The following is a 14,297-nucleotide window of genomic DNA, read 5'->3' on the forward strand; positions in this document are numbered from 1 at the left end:
GGAAGCATCGGGGTGTCTTCAGGAAGGCCTTCCCACCCCTCACCCGCCGGGACCTGGATTCCAGGGAAGGGTGGGTGACCGAGTGACTGGTTGAAGGGGGGTTGAGGGAGGTGGGAAGGGGGTGTGTAGTTTGACTTGGGTTCCAGCCCAGAGAGGAAAACCTGTGGCCCCGCCTGACTGCCTCATCCCTCCCTCCCTCTCTCCCCAGCCCTTCCCGAGGACCGCTCCGCTGGTGTGGGGATTCCTCCGGACATGGCCCACAGTGCGTTACTGGCCTGGGCCTGGGCCCTGGCGTTGGGAGCCGTGCCAGGGGGCCAAGCAGGCTGTGCAGAGCTTGGTCGCTGCTGTCCGGGCCGAGACCTGACGTGCGTCTCTCGGGACTGGGCAGAGGCGGCAGGATCCTCGCTGGGCGCTCAGCCCTGCTACTGTGACCAGGCATGCAGCACCGCCCGGGACTGCTGTCCGGACTATTGGAGTGCCTGCCCAGGTGGGAGCCCTGCGAGGATGAGCTGGGAGCAGGGAGGGCATGGGCGGCGAGACCTAGGACGAGGGAGCTTGGGAAAGGTGCGCCAGGGAAGGGGAAGTACCCTGAGGGTTCGAGAGTGCAGAGGGGCTCTGGAGTGGGGAAGAGGAGGGAAAGTAGATCCAGAGAAGTAAGAAGTCATCTAGTTCAATCCCTTCATCTGGCACATGAGAGAACTGGAGCCCAAGGACGTGATCCTCCGTGCCCCAAGTCATTAGGTAGGGCGAGGCTATGGAGGGGTCAGTGGAAGTGGGAAGGGAGTCTGGGGCCAGGCCTGGGGTAAAGGGGCCCTAGTTAGGATGGAAGGTTAGAGGTTAGGACTGGGGAAGGGGTGACAAGTGTGTGTGTGTGTGTGTGTGTGTGTGTGTGTGTGTGTGTGTGGTTCTACTCCTGATACGGAGTTAAGGACCTCAGGCAGGGGCAGAGAAGACCCAAAGTGACTGAGAGAGAACTAGGATTTGTAAAGGGATGCTTGGGGACTTGCCTGGCACAAGAGGTGGGAGAGGGCCATGAGGTGTGGGATGTGTCCTGTCCATATAACTAGGCCCTGTACATGCCTACAGCTCTGTCTCTTATCCTCTCCTAACCTCCCTCAGAAGGACTTTGTGGTGGGGTTGGAAGTCTCTGGAAAGCCACATTTATTGGGTGTGATGACCAGTGTCAGTTTAACTTCCCCAGTGACTCAGATTAATGGGACTAAAACAACCAGCATCCCTACTATTATCTTTATTAAAAAGCATTGCCATAATTACCAGCACTTTCATCATTACCACTTCATCTTCTGTATCAATGATGAGTGCTCATGAAGTAGGATTCAAGTGAATGCTTATTCCACTTCTTGTAGATGCCAAAGTTCTTTGGGTAAGAGGTTATTTTGTTCCCCTCCTCTTACCATCCCCCCCCTCCCCTTTAAAAACAGTGAGTCAGCCTCACAAAAAATTTGAGACATTTTTAATCCTTGGCCATTAGAGATATTGTACTGCTTTTCTGTTTCTTTCTTGTTTTAGCATTTTCATCTTTATCTGATAACCTTTTTTTTTTAAACACTTACCTTCCATTTAAGAATCAATACTGTGTATTGGTTCCAAGGCTGAAGAGTGCTAGGGGCTAGGCAATGGGGGGTTAAGCAATTTGCCCAGGGGCACACAGCTAGGAAGTGTCTGAAGTCAAATTTGAACCCAACCCCAAGTGTGGCTCTGTTTCTACTGAGCCACCTAGCTGCCCTCAGAAAGACATTCTTAACTACGGAATCAAGGGAATTGCCAGATTAGACTTTTAGTCACCAGTGGGGGAAAGTGTTTTTGTTGGGTGAGGAGAAAGCAGGAAATGGAAAAGAATTTAATTTTTTTTGAAAAGAATTTAATTCTATATTAAATCACATTAGAGGTACCAGATGTATACTGGTCCCACCATCTCTTTTCAGAGTATTATGAAATCACCATACTGGCCCCTTCTGAGCTATTCTTGGAAAACCATCTGCCTAGAACATCAGAACTGTTTTCTACCTGTACACATCTGGTACCTTTATCTTACTGGCACATACCTGTAGTCATCCCAAACATCCTTGCAAAGTAGCTCTTCAGGGATACAGGAGCATCACAATTGTTTTTGTCTGTCATTCTTATATGCATTTACTTTTTTTTTTTTAAACCCTTGTACTTCGGTGCATTGTCTCATAGGTGGAAGAGTGGTAAGGGTGGGCAATGGGGGTCAAGTGACTTGCCCAGGGTCACACAGCTGGGAAGTGGCTGAGGCCGGGTTTGAACCTAGGATCTCCCGTCTCTAGGCCTGACTCTCACTCCACTGAGCTACCCAGCTGCCCCTATATGCATTTACTTTTAAGAGAACTAAGGCACAGTTTCAGGGCCATACTTGTGGCCTGAGGGACTCTGAGCAAGGGCCAAAGATTCCATTCCAGTCCCAGATAGAAGCCATTCTATAGTTTCAAGTTGTTTTCACTTATAATTTTTCATTTTCTATGTTTCTAAGGTCTCTTCCAGCATAATATCTGTATTACCTATTCTAAGATTCCTTTCAGCTTTCACATTTCACATACTCTAAAGTCCCTTCTAGCTCTAACATTCTACAATATAAAGCCCCTTCCAGTGGGATATATTGTTATTCACTGATAGAAAGGGAGTGGTGTGGGGCCCTAGGAGGGGGAGATGGGCAGAAAGGACCTGTGGTTACATTGTGTGAAGAGCCAGGGAAATGTTCCCACATTCCTGACCCAGAGCCCACAAAACCAACTGATATTATCAACACTTCATCATTTTCTGGAGTATAAAGAGCTCAGAACAGGGTGGTGGAAGAGTGAGCAAGAGGGTAGGTGGGAGGGGGATGATAAAGACAATTCCTTGTGTTCATCAAAGCTTCGTGTTCCCTTTATTTGCTCCATTTTAGGTCCTGCTTTATACAGTATGTGCCAAAGGACTGTGGGACCAGAAACCAACTTTCTGATTATGGGCCAGCATGACTCCATCTTCTTGTAAACAAATCACAGATTCGGCAGCAATGATTTTAGGGGATCAAAGGCCAAGAACTGTAAATTTTGAGAGTTCCAGAATCAAGGAAACTATGAGTCAAAATCTTCTATTTTATAGCATTAGTGAATTCTATTCAATTTATAGAAACAGCACTTGAGCTGGATGAGAGCATAGGACATAACATTAGAATTAGGAGAGGCTTTAAAAGTATAGAATGTGATGGCCAATATAGGAACTATGATTTGCATGATATCAAATGGATAACCTATATCAAATTGAATATAATCTCAGGGAGGAGAGAAGAAAGGGAGGATGAGAATTTGGAACTCAGAATTATGGAAAATTAATATTAAAATTATTTTTATTTATAATTGAGAAAAATAAAATATTGAAAGATTTACAAAATACAACTCATTCATAAAAAAGTATAGAATGTGAAAGCTAGAAATAATTTGAGAAAAAAGAATATTAGATACATGTCCAATTCATTCATCTGCTTTTTCTCTATTTTACTGATAAAGGCACACAGGGATATAAATTTTCCCCTGAATACTGTTCTGGCTGTATCCCATAAATTTTGATATATTGTCTCCTCATTGTTATTCTCTTCAATCAAATTAATGATTGTTTTTATTTAGAACAAAGAATATTAGAACTAGAAGAGATTTTAGATAGAATATAGAATGTTACAGCTATAAGGGTCTTTAAAGATTACCTAATATAACTTCCCTTGTTTTACAAAGGAAAAAGCTGGGACTCTGCATGGGGAAGGTCACACAGAGAGAGAATGGAAGAGCTGGGACTATAATCAAGGTCATTTGATTATGAATGCAGTATTTTCCCCACTAGATACATCTTTATAAATCATATATTCTTGCCAGATATTGTGTTAGATCTGAGGTGAAGATGCAAACAAAATAGGGATCTGCCCTCCCCAATGGGATCTCCCCTGTCTAGGTAGGGCAAACCATAGATTTCTCAGCATCAACTTCTTCCAGCTACTCCCAAGTTTTAATGTTACTTGTCATTTGTGTTCCTGCCCTCACCATTGGCAACCCCTTTCTCTTGTTTGATTCAGCTGTTGTAAACAAATTAACCAAAGTTTTTTTTAAAGAAAATAGTGATAATATCAAGCAGTAGCAGGCAAATAGCTTAAAAGACAGGGATAGCTAGATGGCTTAGTGGATTGATAGCCAGGCCAGAGACAGGAGGTCCTGGGTTTGAATTTGGTCTCAGACATTTCCTATCTGTGTGACCCTGTATTGTGTTATAGGGGACTTTGAAGGATGTAATAGGGAGGTGCAGGATATAATATGGGGATTAGGAGAGTATAATATGGGATTAGGTAGGATGTAATAAGGGAATTGGAAGGATATAATATGAGGCTGAAGCTAGGGTAATAGCTGGTAGGATCAAGGAATAAGACAAGGCAAGGGACCCAAGGTTGGAGGTAATCAAGGGAATAGACTAGGTAGTAGGGAAGTTAAGGCAATATATTGGATGAGGAAGGTTCAATTATGAAGAGTGGTAGTTGAGGTGGTAGGAGAAATAAGGGAATGTCTGAGTTCAGGGAGTATAACACTGAGGTAACAAGGGTTGCCAGGGAGAGGATGAATTAATCTAAGCAGGCAAACAGCAGCAGGGAAATACAGACTGTGACTTAGGCTAAAGGCAAAACACTGAAGGGAAATAGACTGATCCCTTCAAGTAAAGGATACTATACAGCCAAGTTAGAGTCAGCCAAGACAGATTGAAATTGATTCCAGGCTTTAGTCAGTTTCACAGGAAGGGACTTGTATTGAAGTTACACTTCCTTCAAAATGGATACCCTCAGCTTCCCTCAAACCCAGAGAGTATGTTGTTTCTCTTTTCCTCTTCCTCCCTCTCTTACTAATCAACTAATGAAATAGCCAAAAGATCTTGTTTAAACATAAAAGGGGTTTATTGTCTTCTAGGATAGATTGACAGGGTAGAGGATCAAGGAAGCCTTAACAGCCGCTTAGAGAAACCTCAGGTGGGGAAGGGAAGCAGGAATGTGAGACTGAGAAAGGAACTGCCTTTACTCAGCTCTCAAGGTGATTTTGAAATCAAAAGGGGTTTGGAAGTTGGATATAAAGACTCAATAAATAATTTGTTGCCAGGCTAACACTAACTATCACAGATTTGAACTAACTCTCAGATCCACTCTCCTATTCACTCTTCTCAGACATCCAGGTAGGGGAAATGAAGGTAGGAAATAAGGTAGGGTAGGAAATTCAAAGGATTTATCTAAATTAACAAATCTCAAAAAACTGCAAATCTAAGCTAGGTTTCAATCTCAAGAAGGAGCTTCAGCTGGACCCTGGTTCCCTCCATGACTTCCCAAGTCCAACTGAAACTTTCCCAAGATTCTAAAACCTTAACTGACAATAGAAATTCTGCAAAACAGTTATACCCCCACTCTACACCACAATTGGTTCCATAGTATTGGTTCTTAGATGGAAAGTAAGGGTTAAGAAAAAGACCTTCACCACAGATAGCCTATAATTGCAGCAGGTCCCATCAGCTCTAAAGGTCATTCCCTTCCTCCTTTCCATGACTCTAGCACACAAATCTGGGGTGTCCAAGGTCTCCTAGTTGAGCTACTTAATCACAATCTCAAGGAAACAGTCACCTCTTTTTGTCCAAATGGGCTAGATCTTGGGTCCCATCAAAGTCTCCATTGCTTAGAATTGGGAGATTCAATAGATTGCTCTGAACTGTTCCAGAAATAGGAGAGATGAGTGTCACATCCTACCCAGCTCAGGATGGGATATAGAGGGCTCACACTGGCATATGACCATTTTTTCTTTCTTATGATGACATTCTCTATCCTTTTTGCTTTCTGTTTTCACAGGTAGGGATGTGGATTGATGCCTCTCATACCTGGCTTCCTGGAATGTCACTTTTATTTTTTTAATTTTTTTGTACTTTTTTCCAAGGTTACATGATCCATGTTGTCTCCTTCCCCTTTAACCTCCCCCTTTCCAGAGTTGACAAGCAATTCCACTGAGTTATACATGTATTATCACTCAAAACCTATTTCCGTATTATTGATTTTTGTAATAGAGTAATCTTTTAAATCCAGAACCCCAAATTGTACACATGTATAAACAAATGATAAATCATATGCTTTCTTCTGCATTTCTACTCCAATAATTCTTTCTCTAGCTGTGGATAGCATTCTTTCTCATAAGTCTCTCAGAACTGTCATGGATCAATGTATTACTATTAGTAGCAAAATTTATTACATTTGATTATCTCCCAATGTTTAATTTATTTTGTATAATGTTCTCCTGGTTCTGCTTATTTCACTCTGCATCAATTCATGTAGGTCTTTCTAGTTCTTTCTGAAATCTTCTGGTTCTTAATTCCTTATAGCCCAATAATATTCCTTCACCAGTATATACCACAATTTCTTCAGCCATTCCCCAATCGTGGGACACCTCCATATTTTCCAATTTTTTTGCCACCACAAAAAACACAGCTATAAATATTTTTGTACAAACAGGCCCATCCTCATTTTTTAAAATCTCTTTGTGGTACAGATGTAGTAGTGGTATTGCTGGATCAAAGAGCATGCATTCTTTTAAAGTGCTTTGGGCATAATTCCATATTGCTTTCCAGAATAGTTGGATCAATTTACAACCATGAGAAATGCATTAATGTCCAAATTTTGCACATCCCCTCCAATATTTTCCTTTATTGTCATACTGGCCAGTCTGCTAGGTGTATGGTGGTACCTCAGAGTTGTTTTGATTTGCATTTCTCTAAGCAGGAGGGATTTAGAACATTTTTCATGTGATTATTGATAACTTTGATTTCTTCATCTGAAAATGGACTATTCATATCTCTTGACCATTTGTCAATTGGAGAATGACTTGGTTTCTTATAAATTTGACTTAGTTCTTTATATATTTGCAAAATGAGACCTTTATCAGAGAAATTTGTTATAAAAGTTCCCCCCCTCCCCAGTTTGTTACTTTCCTTCTAATCTTGGTTGCATTGGTTTTGTTTGCACAAAACTTTTGTAATTTAATATAATCAAAATTATTCATTTTACATCTTTTATTGTTCTCTATTTCTTGTTTGGTTTTAAATTCTTCCCCTCTCAATAGATCTGACAGGTATACTATTTTATGTTCACATAATTTACTTAAAATGTCCCTCTATGTTAAGTCATATACCCATTTTGAACTTATCTTGGTATAGGGTTTGAAATATTGATCTAAATCTAATTTTTGCCATACTATTTTCCAATTTTCCCAGCAGTTTTGGTAAAATAGTGAATTCTTATCCCATAAGCTGGGATCTTTGGGTTCATCAAACACTAGATGGCGGAAGTCATTTACCCCTATTCTATTCCATTGTTCCACCCTTCTATTTCTTAGCCATTACCAGATTGTTGTTGTTTTTTTTAATTTTAAACCCTTAATTTCTGTGTATTGACTTATAGGTGGAAGAGTGGTAAGGGTAGGCTATGGGGGTCAAGTGACTTGCCCAGGATCACACAGCTGGGAAGTGTCTGAGGCCAGATTTGAACCTAGGAGCTCCAGTCTCTAGGCATGGCTCTCAATCCACTGAGCTACCCAGCTGCCCCCATTACCAGATTGTTTTGATGATCATTGCTTTATAATACAGTTTATTGCTTTATAATACTTTATTGCTTTATAATACAGTTTAAGATCTGGTACTGCTAGGCCACTAGCTATCACATTTTTTTTCATTAGTTTCCTTGATATTCTTGATCTTTTGTTCTTCCAGATTAATTTTTCTCATTACTTTTTCTAGTTCTATAAAATAGTTTTTTGGTAGTTTGATAGATATGGCACTAAATAAGTAAATTAATTTAGGTAGAATTGTCATTTTTATTACATTAGCTTATGTTATCCATGAGCAGTTAACGTTTTTCCAGTTGTTTAGATCTAGTTTTATGTGTGTGAAAAGTGTTTTGTAGTTGTGTTCATATAATTTCTGTTTGCCTAGACAGATAGATTCCCAAATATTTCATATTATCTAGAGTGATTTTAAATGGAGTTTCTCTTTCTATCTCTTGCTGCTGATTTTTGTTGGAAATAGACAGAAATGTTAATGATTCAGGTGGGTTTATTTTGTATCCTGCAACTTTGCTAAAGTTATTAAATTATTTCCACTAGCTTTTTAGTTGATTTCCTAGGATTCTCTAAGTATACCATCATATCATCTGCAAAGAGTGATAGTTTAATTTCCTCATTGCATACTTTAATTCCTTCAATTTCTTTTTCTTCTCTTATTGCTACAGCTAGCATTTCTGGTACAATATTAAATAATAGTAGTGATAATGGGCATCTTTGCTTCACTCTTGATCTTATTGGGAAAGCTTCTAATTTATCCCAATTGCAGATGATACTTGCTGATGGTTTTAAATAAATACTACTTATTATTTTGAGAAAAGGCCCTTTTATTCCTATGCTTTCTAGTGTTTTCAATAGGAATGGGTGCTATATTTTGTCAAGGACTTTTTCTGCATCTATTGAGATAATATTGAGAAATCATGTGATTCTGTTAGTTTGATTATTGATATGGTCAATTATGTGGATGGTGTTCCTAATATTAAACCAGCCTTGCATTCCTGGTATAAATCCCACCTGGTCATAGTGAATAATCCTTATAATATATTGCTGAATTCTTTTTGCTGGTATTTTAATTAAGATTTTTGCATCTATGTTCATTAAGTAGATTAGTCTATAATTTTCTTTTCCTGTTTTTGGTCTCCCTGGCTAGGGTATCAGTACCATATTTGTGTCATAAAAATCATTTGGTAAGACTCTTTTTTTGCTTATTTTGTCAAATAGTTTGTATAGTATTGGGAGTAATTGTTCTTTAATTGTTTGATAGAATTCCCTTGTGAATCCTGGCTCTGGTGATTTTTTTCCTGGGGAGTTCATTGATGGCTTGTTCTTTTTTTCTGAGATAGGATTATTTATTTATTCTATTTCTTTTTTTGTTAATCTAGGCAATTTATATTTTTGTAAATATTCATCCATTTCACCTAGATTGTTAAATTAATTGTCATATAATTGGACAAAATAGCCTCTAATAATTGCCTTAATTTCCTCTTCATTAGAAGTGAAATCACCCTTTTCATTTTTGATACTGGTAATTTGATTCTCTTCTTTCTTTTTTTAAAAAAAATCAAATTAACCAATACTTTATCTATTTTATTTTTATTATTTTTTACTAGAGCCAGGTCCTAGTCTTATTTGTTAGCTCAATAGTTTTTTTACTTTCAATTTTATTAGCTTCTCCTTTGATTTTTTAGGATTTCCAATTTAGTCTTTATCTGGAGATTTTGAATTTGTTCTTTTCCTAGATTTTTTAGTTGCATGCCCTGTTAATTGATCTCCCTTTTCTCTAATTTGTTGATATAAGCCCTCAGGGATGTAAATTTTCCCCTGAGTACTACTTTGTCTATATCCCATGAATTTTGATATGTTGTCTCCTTATTGTAATTTTCTTCAATGAAATCAATGATTGTTTCTATGATTTGTTCTTTGACCCACCAGTTTTGAAGGATTAGATTATTTAGTTTCTAACTAATTTTTGATTTGCCTCTCTATGAATCCGTATTGTTTATAATTTTTATTGCATTATGATCTGAAAAAGTTGCATTTATTATTTCTGCTTTTCTGCATTTGGTTGTAATGCTTTTTATGCCCTAATATCATGGTGGTGAACCTATGGCATATATACCAGAGAGGACATGGAAAGCCCTCTCTATGGGCACGTGCCTGACAGAGTTCATTACTAGAATTGGACCAAGCTGTTCCCTTGCCCCTCTCCACCATGCCTGAGGACACTTTTTACTTTACCTACCCCTCTGCCCAGCAGCCCAATGGGGGCATTTCGTCCCTCCCCTGTCTGGGGCTAAGGGAGTGTGTGTGGCACTTGGACTCTGTGGGGGGGGGCACAGTACAAGGTTTCTAGGTGTAGGGGGTGGGGCATGGTACACAGTATCTAAAAGGTTTACCATCCCTGCCCTAGTACATGGTCAATCTTTGTGTATGTACCATATGCTGTTGAAAAGAAGGCATATTCCTTTTCATTCTTATTCAGTTTTCTCCAGATATCTATTAACTCCAGATATCTATTATCATTACCATCTGTGTATTCTACTCCATTTTGACTTCTTTTAATCTTGATCTTTCTCCTTTTGTTCTTTCCCTCCTCTCCAGTGTTTTGCTTTTAATCTGTCCCCTCCCTTCTCCTTCCATTATATTACTCCCCTTCTTACCACCTCCTTTCTTATTCCCCTCCATACTTCTCCATAGCGTCTTTTGATCATCCCCCTCTCCCCCCAGATTTTTCTCCCGTATATTACTCCTCTGACCACCATCTCCCTTCTTATTCCCCTTCTACTCTCTATAGGTATACTCCCAATGAATCTAGCCCTTTACCCCTCTCTGAACCAATTCCAATGAGAGTAAGGATTAAGTATTACTCATCACTGTCTTTTTCCTCCCTTCCATTGTATTAGTCTTCCCCCCCACATTGTGCCTCTTTATGTGATATAATTTACCCCACTTTACTTTTATCTTCCCATTTCTCTTAGTACTATCCTCTTTTTCACCCCTAGTTTTGTTTTTTTGGACATATCCTAAACAACTTACTATCACACTTTCTATATATACTTCTTCTAAATACTATGATAATGATATTGGACTAGGCCAGTTGAGCTAATCTGTCCTAGGGCTAAGTCTTCCATGTAGCTGGCTGCTGAGACCCAAAGGTGCTCAACCAGAGAGCTCTCTGCCAGCTGTTGTTGGGGGAATGGGACCTCAAGGGATGTATCTGAGGTGCTCTTCTGCCAGTGGAGCCCTCACCTAGGGTCCCAAAGTCAGCCTTAGCCTAATCATAGGTCCAAGTGTAGTAGGTGGGCAGGGGAGATTGACCAAGAATTCTCTTTCTTTCTGGTCTCCCCCTTATCCTGTGAAAACTGACTCTCTCTGCTTACCTTTGAAGTTGTTTTCTGCAGGAGAGGTCTCTGACTCTGTTGGGTTTGGGTCCCTGTCTCTTTGAGGCATTTTATAAAGATTTGTATGGAAGGTTGGTCAGAGCAGTTTTGTTTTTTGCTGTTACTCTGCCACCATCTTGATTCTGCCTCTCCTGAAATGTCACTTTTAGAACCTTCTCTCAGTGAATTCCCCCGTCCCCAAAACCTCTCTAGGCCAGAATGTCAACTGTCTACCCTGACATAAGTCTTTCCCCAGACCTTCTAGGGTAATAGTTTTTCTTTAGATCTCTGTAAGGGTGTAAGGGTGCTGGACTTGGAGTCAAGAAGACCTGAGTTCTAATCCCACTTCAGACTAACTGTATGATCATTGGCAAGTCACTTAACCACTTTTGGCCTGTTTCCTCATCTATAAAATGGGTATAATAATAGCATCCATATAACTTGGTTATTATGAGGATCAAATGAGATGACATATAAAACATTTGAAAAACCTTAAATTGCTATGCAAATGCTAGTGACAACACTACTTTCTTCAGTAAAAATTTGTAGACCCTGAAAATTCTAGAGGGTGTACTTTGATATTTGTAACACAATTATAAATACGTATAAGTTAACACATAACATAGGTAATTGTCCCAACTAAATTACCCACCTGCAGAGATTTAATATACTTCATCCTTATTAAACAGCTTGTAGGAAGCATAAGCATATGCAGAAATAGAATGCATAACACACAGGACAAGGACACATGTAAAACCTAACTCCTGTTCTCATGTAGAACATAAAACATAGCATTGCATAACAGAATGGTAAACAATCACCAAATAAAAAGGTCACATGCAGAAAGAGAATACATACAAGGTAATCCAAAAGCCTTAGTGCAGTTTTAAGATTTAATAGCTAAATTAATGGGATGCCCTGTATAAAAATAACACATATAATGAAGATGTGTGATAGGAAAGCAGACATATAGGCCATGTATACTACAAAAGAACCTGTGCATTTATGTAGCACATTAAGGTTTTTCAAGTGTTTTATATATGTCATCTCATTTGATCCTTATGACAACCCAATTAAAAAGATACTATTATTATCCTCATTTTATAGATGAAGAGACTGAGGCAAAAAAAGGTTATGGACAAAGTATATAGATCACTTGAACTTCATCAACAGGTTCCATATATAATTGATTTTATCTGTTATGCCTTGGGCAACTTTAAATTAATTTCTTCATCAGATTGCCCAAGGCAGTTCATAACACAAAAAGAGATTAAAAACCTGCCTTTGGTTTGGTTGATGGTCGGTATCCCAGATTCTCAGTCGAGCTCTCCTCTATGTGTCAGTGGTCTTCCTGAGTTCACCCCATTAATCAAAGCTTTAGACTTATCTGGCCTCAGGACATGAGACCTCATTTGCATTCCTGTTCTTATTTCCTGGCTGATGGTACACCCTGAACTCAGAGTCAGCTAGTGCTTCTGACTATCTCTGGCAAGCAGCATCCAGTTTGGCATTTGTTACAATATACACATTCTTTGAATTTATTAGCAAAAGTCTACCTCAAAGCCAAGAATGCCAAGATGCCTATGAGATAATAAGTTTCCCTCTCAGTAAGTTCATTACTAGCAAATGCCCAATTGTTGTTGGGGACCCCAATCCCAGCACTGTTAGGATGAAACATGAAGGTCAACAAAGAGAAGTTTACTTCCCTCTAAAATGGCAAGAATGTACAACAAGGACACGGTGGCTCTTAGCTTCTTTGGCCATGAACTCCTTTGTTTCTCCTTATGGAAAAGATCCTGGGCATCAAGGCAGGATGTGATGAAGGACATCATGCCTGTTGTGGTCTTCAGAAATATACTAAGTCAGAGGAACCTCATTCCTTTAGGCTGGTACTTTTTTTTTGTTTTTTTATTATATTTTTATTTTGAATATTTTACCATAGTTACATGTTTCATGTTCTTTCCCTCTCCCCAAACCCCGCTAACCCCCCTTAGCCAACACACAATTCCACTGGGTTTTACATGTATCACTGATTAAGACCTAATTCTATATTATTGGTAGTTGGACTAGAGTTATCATTTAGTGTCTACATCCCCAATAATATCCCCATCAGCCCATGTGTTCAAGCAGTTGTTTTTCTTCTGCGTTTCTCCTCCCACAGTTCTTCCTTTGAATGTGGCTAGTTTTCTTCTCCTAAGTCCCTCTACCTTGCTCTGGATTCTTGCATTGTTGCTAGTAGAGAAGTCTGTTATGTTTGATTATACCACAGTGTATCATTGGCTGGTACTTTTTAAACCCTTAGGTCACCAGGAAACTTCATCAAGGAAACCAGGGATGATTATGTCCTGGGAAAAGTTTTGGCTCCTTTTAGGGAAAGCTGATCTATGTTGCACAGTAGATAGAGTGCCATGCCTATAGTCAGGAAGACTTATCTCCTTGAGTTCAAATCTGACTTCAGATATTTACCAGCCATGTGATCCCAGGCAAGTCACTTAGCCCTATTTGTCTCAGTTTCTCCATCTGTAAAATGAGCTAGAAAAGAAAATGGCAAACAGTTGTAAGATCTTTGCCAATAAAACCCCAAATTGAATCATGAAGAGTTGGACACAACCGAAGCATCTGAACATAACACCAAATCCATTTTTGGATTTGGAAGAAGGAGGCGTGGTTCTAATTCTTATTTGTGGGGAAATTCTGGCATATGTTCCTATCATACCATTGCTTTATTGCTCAGAAGCCTTCCAGGGTATATACTTACTTGGATTTGAAAAGCTAGCACTAGTCCACATAAGACTTTGCCCCTAAAAAATCATTGATATTTCTTGACCTCATATGGTGCCAGAGAGATGAGACTGCCCTTTTTGACCCTTCTGTGTTTAGCTCTTCTCAACCATACACCTACAAGAGAGACAGCAATGGTGGTAGTTTTCTGACTGTTCAATTGTTTCAGTCATGTCTGACTGATTCTAGGCATAGGGGATAGCCTCGAAGTGCAACATGTGCTCTCTGTTGTATGTGAAGGTGAGTAATGTGTGATAAACTTGGCAAGATAGTCTGAAGCCAGATTGTGAAGGGCTTTAAATGCTTAGCTGAACTTTTTTTTATCTTAGAGGCAATAGGGACCTCCTCCCCACCAACCAAGTTTTTGAGTGGGAGAATGACAAACTTGAACTTGTGTTTTAGGATGTTTGTTTTGGAAGTTCTGTGGAGGATAGATGAGAGAGAGAGAGAGAGAGAGAGAGAGAGAGAGAGAGAGAGAGAGAGAGAGAGAGAGAAG

The 14,297-nt window shown here is 39.4% G+C and overlaps 1 protein-coding gene across 1 annotated transcript in view; it reads left to right on the top strand.

Annotated features, from left to right (window-relative positions):
* The first annotated feature begins 252 nt into the window (after positions 1–252).
* LOC123233544 (somatomedin-B and thrombospondin type-1 domain-containing protein-like) overlaps positions 253–14,297 on the top strand; it is a 32,183-nt gene continuing 18,138 nt past the window's right edge. The window contains exon 1 of the mRNA XM_044659624.1: positions 253–653. Within this exon, the coding sequence (XP_044515559.1) occupies positions 253–653 (401 nt within the window). The remainder of the gene's footprint in view (positions 654–14,297) is intronic.

The sequence above is a fragment of the Gracilinanus agilis genome, chromosome 2 (assembly GCF_016433145.1).
Source record: "Gracilinanus agilis isolate LMUSP501 chromosome 2, AgileGrace, whole genome shotgun sequence".
Taxonomy (NCBI): Eukaryota; Metazoa; Chordata; class Mammalia; order Didelphimorphia; family Didelphidae; genus Gracilinanus; species Gracilinanus agilis.